Source organism: Lagenorhynchus albirostris, chromosome 13 (assembly GCF_949774975.1).
Source record: "Lagenorhynchus albirostris chromosome 13, mLagAlb1.1, whole genome shotgun sequence".
Lineage (NCBI taxonomy): Eukaryota > Metazoa > Chordata > Mammalia > Artiodactyla > Delphinidae > Lagenorhynchus > Lagenorhynchus albirostris.
Window position 1 is genome coordinate 55,436,811 of NC_083107.1, and position 9,356 is coordinate 55,446,166.

At 42.7% G+C, this 9,356-nt stretch overlaps 1 protein-coding gene across 2 annotated transcripts in view; it reads right to left on the bottom strand.

Annotated features, from left to right (window-relative positions):
* Positions 1–8,255, bottom strand: part of EML4 (EMAP like 4) — a 154,114-nt gene extending 145,859 nt beyond the window's left edge. The window contains exon 1 of one of the 2 annotated variants that reach the window (XM_060169605.1): positions 7,987–8,255. In XM_060169605.1, coding sequence (XP_060025588.1) covers positions 7,987–8,011 — 25 coding nt within the window. In that variant the 5' untranslated portion in view covers positions 8,012–8,255. Of the gene's footprint in view, positions 1–7,326; positions 7,427–7,986 lie in introns of those variants that run through there. The other variant, XM_060169610.1, reaches the window with a different exon arrangement.
* Positions 8,256–9,356: the final 1,101 nt, after the last annotated feature.

Below are 9,356 nucleotides of genomic sequence, written 5' to 3' on the forward strand. Positions count from 1 at the left end.
AGGTGGAGAACCAGTCAAGACACATACAACTCCATCAGGAAAGCTGAAAAAACAATATGGTGAATGCTTTGCAAAGTAAATAACATACCCTAGCCTACCAGTTTCATAAAGCCACATTTCCACATATGGAGTTTGCCTGAATTACACTGATTCTAGAACTATAGATATACTTTCGCTGCTCCTGATATTAACTATATTCTAATCATTATATTCAGATTCTAAAAACTTTTCAAAAACAGCACAATTCATTATAACTACTTCTCATTGTTCATCCATATATATATATATATATATATATATATATATATATATGTGAGCCCTCCGACCTAGTCTCTCAAAGATAGGGAACAGACACTAAAAGTGTACCTTTCATCTCATTGTGACCCCTAGAAAGAAAGAAATTTTATACTGCCATCTAAAGCAAACATATAAAACTGAAATTAAGTTTCTTGAAGCAATATCATGCAAAGCACCAATATTTTATAATCTTTCTTTCTTCCTCCTCATTCTTTTTAGTATTTGTCTTGACTGCAAATAAATTGATTTCTAAATCCTTAATAGGTGATGCACAAGACCTGCACTTGAAAAACACTACCCTAGAACCTGGCACAGAGTTCTTTATCATATTCCCAAAAAAGTCCGGAAGAAAGTTTTCATTTATTTCAGGTGAAATAAGAAGAAAACAAGAACATAAAGAGTTATTTAATATTTTAAAGGATTCTGAGATTGTGTATGATAATTTTTTTGGTCTTCAAGTTATTATTTTTTTATGCAACCATGGTAAGAGCGAAGGTTGTAAGCTGCCAATTATATACTGGTTCCCTAATATTTTTTCCCCCAATTTTATAGGGTCATGAAATCTCCACTGCTCTGCTATGAGATTTCAAAAACACATGAGTGTCAGCCTTCAATGGGTTTACAATTTGGCTGGGGAAATAAGACTTACAATAATTTTAGGACTTGTAATAATTACTTCTACCTTTTGAGAAGAAATATTCTGTGATAAGTGCCCTAAAAATGTTCTTATGTTAAAAGTTCAAGGGTGAATATTTTAAGCTGGGAATGAAAGAGAACAAATAACGAAAGGTGTTCAGAAAGGAAACAATATTTGAGTTGGGCCTTGAAGGGTACTTCAAAAGAGAATAGTCACAGGGATGGAAAAAAGCCAATCAAATATGGGGAAAAAGAAATAGGTCAATTAGGCCAGAACATGTTAAGACAGTAGAAACAGATAATGGAGGACCCTTGACAACAAGGTTAAGGTGCTTGAATTTAGTCATTAAGGCAATGAAGCAATCTGAAAGAGTGAATGGGAGAGTCAAAGCACTGTTTAAGGAAGATTAGTCTGAAGGTCCCACACACACACACAACAAATTATAAACAAGTGGAGATTCTTGAGGCTATGCAATAATCCAAACACAGAAAAATAAGGACTTCAACTGTGGTGGTGGAAAAGGAAAGTAAGGAATGGAAAAGGTGACAAGAATTGATAAGTCTTAGAAGAGATTTTAATGTGGTAGGCAAAAATGGCCAGGAGTCAAACATGGTTCTAAGATTTCAAGGCTGGGTGATACTTACAGACAGTGGAAAATAAGAAAAAGAAGGTGATTTAGAGGATGAGGAGCTCAGATTCAGGTATGTTAGAGTCAATGTACAAGTGGGTTATAAAGTGTCAGTAATAGTGTAAGGAAAAGAACATTGGACCCCATCAGAAAAATCTGAGTTCAAGTGGAAAAAAATGGGGACTTCCCGGATGGCACAGTGGTTAAGAATCTGCCTACCAATGCAGGGGACACGGGTTCGGTCCCTGGTCCAGGAGGATCCCACATGCTGCAGAGCAACTAAGTCCGTGAGTCACAACTACTGAGCCTGCGCTCTAGGGCCCATATGCCACAACTACTGAACCCGCGTGCTGTAACTACTGAAGACCGCGCACCTAGAGCCCATGCTCTGCAACAAGAGAAGCCACGGCAATGAGAAGCCCACGCACTGCAAGGAAGAGCAGCCCCTGCTTGCCACAACTAGAGAAAAGCCCACGCGCAGGCAACAAAGACCCGATGCAGCCAAAAAAAAAAAAAAAGAAAGAAAAAAATGGTTAGGATCTAATGAAAAAACCACCAGAATGCAGAATTATATCTACAGTATAATTTTCACTGTGTAAAAAAGGAGGCATAGGAAAAGAGTAAAAACAAGTACATCAACATGACAACGTCAGCTGAATACAGAGAAACTGGAACAAAAGATAATTTCTTTTTCTTTCTTCTTTTGTACTGTGTTCTCATTGGATACAAACCTTACAAATTAGGCTCCCCACCAAAAAAAAAAAAGAAAAGGAAAAGAAAAATCTGGATTTGAATAGTCTTTTTAAAAACTGCAAACTCCTTGAACCTTAGTTTCCTCATCTATGAAAGAGGAAATAATTTCTTCTCTCCCAAGGTTAGTGTGCAGATTAAATGAGATAGAGTTTTGTAAACTATAAAGCAATATGCAAAGTTAAAGCATTATAACAGTGACAGTTAAAACTATAGGACAAGAGATCACACAGAGACATAGAAATATACTACAGATTTGGGAAGCACATTATTTCCTTAGACTATTTTAAAGTTTTAGAATCCATCTATTTTAAAGTCAAAATGTTGGGACTTCCCTGGTGGCACAGTGGTTAAGAATCCGCCTGCCAATGCAGGTGACACGGGTTCGAGCCCTGGTACGGGAAGATCCCACATGTCGCACAGCAACTAAGCCCGTGCACCACAACTACTGAGCCCGTGTGCCACAACTACTGAAGCCTGTGTGCTCTAGGGTCTGTGCTCCGCAAAGAGAAGCCAGTGCAATGAGAAGCCCAAGCACCACGATGAAGAGTAGCCCCCATTCACCACAACTAGAGAAAGTCCCCACACAGCAATGAAGACCCAACGCGGCCATAAATAAATAAATAAATTTTAAAATAAAATCAAAATGTTGTCATTTTTTTAAATTAATTAATTTATTTAATTTATTTTTGGCTGCGTTGGCTCTTCCTTGCTGCGTGCGTGCTTTCTCTAGTTGCGGTGAGCGGGGGCTACTCTTCGTTGCGATGCGTGGGCTTCTCATTGCAGTGGCTTCTCTTGTTGCGGAGCACGGGCTCTAGGCACGCAGGCGTCAGTAGTTGTGGCTCGCGGGCTCTAGAGCATAGGCTCAGTAGTTGTGGCGCACGGGCTTCACTGCTCCACGGCATGTGGGATCTTCCCGGACCAGGGCTTGAACCCTTGTCCCCTGCATTGGGAGGCAGATTCTTAACCACTGCGCCACCAGGGAAGCCCTGTCATATTTCTTATGAACAAATATTGAAGTTTTACATGTAACAGAAATGGACTCATATACATAAAATTAATACAGTACTTGTCCTACATGCTATTCAAACTTAAATACAAAGCAGAAAAAGACCTAGTAATATCATTCCCTAGTATTTGGACTTCTAAATAAATTATTTCATGGTTTTAAAAGGCCAGTCTCTATAGAGATAAATTCAGAATCTCCAAACGTTGTCTCTCAGAAGTTACACGCTTGATACATAGCACTGCATTCTAAATGGTGCTTCCCCCTTCAACTCCCATTTCTGGTACTTTACTTATATCTCTAGATATGTATTTAAAACCAGACAGTAAGCTCCTAAAGGGCAATAAGAATGTCACAAAAATAGGTACACGTTAAGAAATACTCTAGCTAACTCATGTTACAGATGTACGAGTTACTACTCATGCCATATTATAACGTAAGCCTATCTTGAGCCCTTCAAGAGACAACCATTAAGAAATTAAAAGTTAAGAAAACATTCCCCAAGTAATATTATTACATGGGAAACATTTTTATTTGAATAAATATATACAGAATGCTTTAGACTAGATTAATATTTAAAAATCATATACTACACTGTTCCTTTAAGAAAGCAAGAGTATACGTGAGATGAGAAATACGTGCTAATACTGTGATGTTAAAGAGATTGTTTTAAAATATCTCATAAACTGAAGCATACTACTACTGCACTGAGACTGTTACATTTCTTATACTAACACTACAATTTCATCCACTACAATTTTCCTTTAAAAAGAAGTTTTGGAGTTTTGCTTTTAACCTTTGGAGCAGAAAAAGTTAAAATTGATGTGGTTAACAATATGCTTTCTTTAAAGCATAAACACAGACTAAACCTGTAGGCTAATCCCAAGACAAGTCTTAAAATTAAAATCTTTATTATGAAAAAGAGATGCTAAAAAAACTAAGCATGAAATGCACCTAACCCCTGCCTTAAGAAAATCAACAAAAAAAGCTGTATCAAGTTTCCCACTTTTGCACATAGACCTGAGATTTAAAATATTTACTGTATATATGTTTTGTACATGTATGTGTGTGTATTCTAAACTGATATGGAGGCAGGACATCAAGATAGATTGTTTTCCCCTCACTAAGTTAAAAAAAAAAATTGTTTCTAAAGTATTGCTTTTTTATATTACCCTATTCGTGAACTAAAAGACACTTTGCCTGAAGTAAACGGTACCACCACCTGCCAGCCAAACTGCCTGAAATTCATCAGCTGTAGAGATTAAAAGCATCCTTTAGTTGTTTTTATGTAAAACAAAAGTAATACAAAAGGTATATAATTTCTATGTGGAACATATAACACAATCACCCACAGACAATCACCTAACGTTCCTCTCAGTGATTTCAAAACCACTGCACACAGCTTTAATTGCCATTAGACATCTTATAAAATGCACATAATAGTGTTTTCCTTATCTAAACACACAACAATCAAGGGTACAGTTTGAATTTTAAAAGTTTTTCACTTTATGAAATGATGCACCATAACATTCCCTTAAATAATCAGCTTCTCTATAACCATTGTTTACAAAGCACTGAGCTTTCCTGCTTATAAAAATGTAGTTTTCTTACACTTTTTTTCAAGAACTCATCTAGTACATAAAAGGAGACACACACATACACTTCCTTGAGAATAAATGTTTTCAGTACTTGTGACCCCAGAAGAACTTCACATGTTTTGAATTCTTGTTTGGTGAAAAAAAGTTTTTAAACATCTACTAGAATACAAGAACTTGCCTTTACATTCATGGCTCTCGTGATGATAAAATAAAGATCAATGTAACTCTAAGCTCTAGACTAATGAACTGCAGGGAATAGAAACAAGCAATTTGGCAAGAGCTGGGTAAAGCTATGTTTAAAGACTACCAATAAAATATACCAGCATTACCCTTCCCTCACTCCCAACTCTTTAAGGTTTCAATTAAGATGGGGCCTAGTTTTACTCTTTCAAGGCGGACAGAAAGAGAAAGCACAGAGCTCCTGCTGAGAAGTATCTTCATGAGAAGCAGCTCCAAAAATACTGCCAGGAACCATTTCTTGCCCCCCAGCTGACATAGGTTCCTCTCTTTAAATACAGGTATATCCCCTGCTCCTGACCAACACCATACTTAAAGAAAGGAAGTCTCATCAAGGTACCATCCAAGGATGGCATCAAATAAATAAAAAAATTATCAAATGAATAAAAAAATTCAACACCAGGGTCAGCTATAATGTTCTTGATGAAAAGTGGGAGCCTCAACTAAAATTCATCTTCATCTCTCAGTCTCTCCTATCAGTTGCCTCATGAACTGGATAAGAAGGGATAGCTGTTTAACAAGGATATCCACTGTTTCAAAATAAACTTAAATTAGTGAGAAAGACTCCCACAAAACACAGAAGATGAAGCTTCCGCAAGCCTTCGACGTCCTCAGAACCAACAGGAAAGAAGTAAAAGCTGATTCTAATTTGAGCAGTGATCCCACCATTCCTACAGGCTGAGGAGCCCACGGTTCAGAGATATCTCAGTCCCACCACATCCCCCAAGACACTCAGTTTTTTGGCCAAGTATATGATCACCTCTTCGTGAACATAAAGGACAAGTCTTTCAGTCCAATATGATTAGAGAATAAATCCAGGCATAAGGCTTAAAGAAAAAAAAAGCAGTGAAAAGTTGATCCCTCTTTAAAAGGAGCCCAAGAATGAAACAACTTCACAATGTAAGGAATTATAAGACATCAAAGGTTAGATAATGGACAACAGGTGCCTTTGGGGAGGAAAGAGTAACACTCAGTTGCCTCCTATTTTAGGATTTCCACTCTCAAAGTACTTGTGTGTGTGTTTCCCAAAGAAAGTGTGTGTGTTTTTCCCCAAAGAAAGTCAAGGCCAAAATTATAGTTTTTACTATTTAATACCTATAATGGGTCCATTGCTCTTTAACCTACTTTTTAATTTAAGATTTTACGCCACCAGGGAAGTCTAGATTTTTAAAAACCTATTTAATCTCAGTGTGTCTGAATAAAGTATGGCCTACGGCCAGATTATGCACTGATCCATGAACATTAACCAACTAGGAATTTACTATCAAGAAATGCAAAAAAAAAAAAAAAAGAAATGCAAAGAAAGGCATCTGAATACAATCTACCTCCACATAAAATACTCAATATACAAATCCAGCAGCAGGTATCACATTAACTGCAGTATCAACCAAAGCAGAAACTTTCTCTCACCATCATGACAGCTGAGCTCAATCTTTACAGTAACCAGATTCCAATGGCCTCAAAGAATAGTAATTCCAGACAGAGATTATAGGGGACTGAGTACCAGCCTTGAGTTCTGATTCCCTTGGCCAATTACAAAATTTATTACCTTTATCTGGGTGAAAGGGAACACTGAAAGGATACTTCAGCCTACTTCCCTTTCTCCAATCCACAAAGACAACATATTCCAAAAATGGAGAATCCTTTCTTTCCCTGTCAGAGGCCCCCTTTCCTATGGATTAACTGGGCAGGATTACTTCTCCCCAGCATGCGTGCAGAGCCAGCAAGCATAGTTCTGCTTTCACTCCTCTTTTAAAGAGGGTCCCCAGGCTTCCCTGGTGGCACAGTGGTTAAGAATCCGCCTGCCAATGCAGGGGACACGGGTTCGAGCCCTGGTCCAGGAAGATCCCACATGCTGCGGAGCAACTAAGCCCGTGAGCCACAACTACTGAGCCTGTGCTCTAGAGCCCGCGAGCCACAACTGCTGAGCCCGCAAGCCACAACTACTGAAGCCCGCGTGCCTAGCGCCCGTGCTCTGCAACAAGAGAAGCCACCGCAATGAGAAGCCCATGCACCGCAACGAAGAGTAGCCCCCGCTCGCTGCAACTAGAGAAAGCCCGCACGCAGCAACGAAGACCCAACACAGCCAAAAATAAATAAATAAATTTTAAAAACCCCACTTATGTTAAAATAAATAAATAAAAATAAAGAGGGTCCCCCAACACAGATGCACCTCTTCCTTTCCTGTATTAGGCAAATGATGCTTCAGTGCTTCTGGTTCTCTCCACCACTGCAAAATGTTCAGAGAAGTGGAGGGAGTGAAGGGAAGTTGTCAGTTACTCTGAGAAATACCTAAAAGAAGACTCCAAATTTAAAGTGAATACTTGGTGGGGCGGGGGGGAGTGCCCCCCTCCTGAAGAGGGAATGGGGGTCCCTTCCCTAAAAGGGAGCCTCTGCGTGGGTAAGGGGTGTCCCCAACCTGAAAGAGAGCTCGGTATGTGGGAAGGGGGAGGAATGTTGTACCCAGAAAAGGGGTCAGGGTTTGAGAAAGGTGTCCTAACCCTGAAGGTGGGGGGAGCCGTGAGTGTATGGGGAGGGCTGTACCAGCTTTGGGGGGCCGCGCTGAGGGAAGGGGTTCCCACTACGGTGAAGAAGGGCCCCGCACTGAAGAGGACTCTGGGAGGAAAGGAGGGTCTTGCTGAGGAGGGCTGGCATGGGGGGAGGGGTTCTGAGTCCACCGGAGCCCGGAGAGGGGCAGCAGGCTCGAGGGGAACATGTGCAGTGGAAGTGCCGCCATCCCGAGGGGCAGGGTGGAGAGCAGGCCCGGGCTGCGTGTGGAGGGAACAAGGTTCCCACCCTGCGCAGGAGAGGGAAGACTCCCGGCCGTACTCACCGAGGCTGCCGGCGAAACCGTCCATCTTGCGGGGAAAGCGCCGGGCTCCAGGCTCAGCGGGGCGGGCACTTCATTCAGCGGACCGACTAGGGTCGCCGACGCTGAGCCTGACCCGCTAGCTTTCTCGGGCGCCCTGCTCGGCTCCCACCTCCCGCCTCCGTCGTCCGTTCGTCCACCACGGGGCAGTCAGCCGCAGACGCCCGGACCACTTCCCCGTCAGGTTGAGAGCCGCGCCGCGCCGCTCCGCCGCCTGCCCGGCCTCCCTCCCAGACAGCAGCCGCGAGCGCCCCGCCGCGCCCCGCCCCCGCGCCCGCGCGCAGCGGTAGCTCCACCCCCGCGTACGCCGTCACGCTTCCGACTCCGCCTCCCACGTGACGACCCGGAGGCGGGGTCTTGCCGACCCTTCCCTCTCACCTTGCCTCGGCCTCGGGTTCCGCCCCCCGCGCTCGGGAGGGGTGGCTACGCTTGCGCGATGGGCCTGCTGAGGGCCTGGGACTTGGGGCTTGAAACTGCTTCCGAATGGGTGGGGATAAGGGGAGACCTCCGGCATGGGATCCTCAGGACTTCTAGGGATTCCTTTTCCTCGCAGCCCCTGGGGAGTCCGCGGAGACCCATCGGAGCTTACGTTTGGAGCCCCTCTAACAGGAGATGGTCACCCCGTGTGTCCTAGAACACTAAAGAGGCAACCAAGTGCGGGGAGGGGTCCAAATTTCCCGGGTTCTCCCTTTGCCCCAGTAGGATGAGGGACAAATGAGGGCGAGTCTTCTTGACTAGCTCAAGGCCACCATGCCACAACCCAAGGCACACAGCAGACCCTAAGACATACCAGAAGCAAGGAATGTTAGTACTGGACAGGACCCAAGAGTTCATCTTGCCTCCCCTTCAGGGAGGACACTGAGACTTGGAAAAGACATGAACTGCGCAAGCTCATGGAGCCTGGTAGAAGCAAAGTTAGAACCTAGGCTTCCTAATCCCTCTGGTGTTTTTTCCACCAGGGATGCAAAGCCACCCCTTATCGGGGATATCATAGGATTGCCTACTAGGGAACTATAACAAAGGGTTGAAATGAAGTAAGCCTGAATTCCAGGCCCAACTCCATGTGACTCAGTAGGTGACTGTCAAGTCACTAAACTTATTTGGACCTCACTTTATTCATTTGCAAAAGGGAGGACTGGACTTGTAACCAAAACCTCTTAAGTATACACAGCATTCTTCTTCCTCCTCCCTCCCCAACCCACATTCTCCATCCTTCTAAAGACCTTCTAGTGATTTCCCAAGTCCCTCTTGGGACTAGGTTTTGTGGATCAGAGTACTAGTTACTGAGAAGAAATGTAAGGTGCCCAGGAACTAAACTGATCTATACAATAATA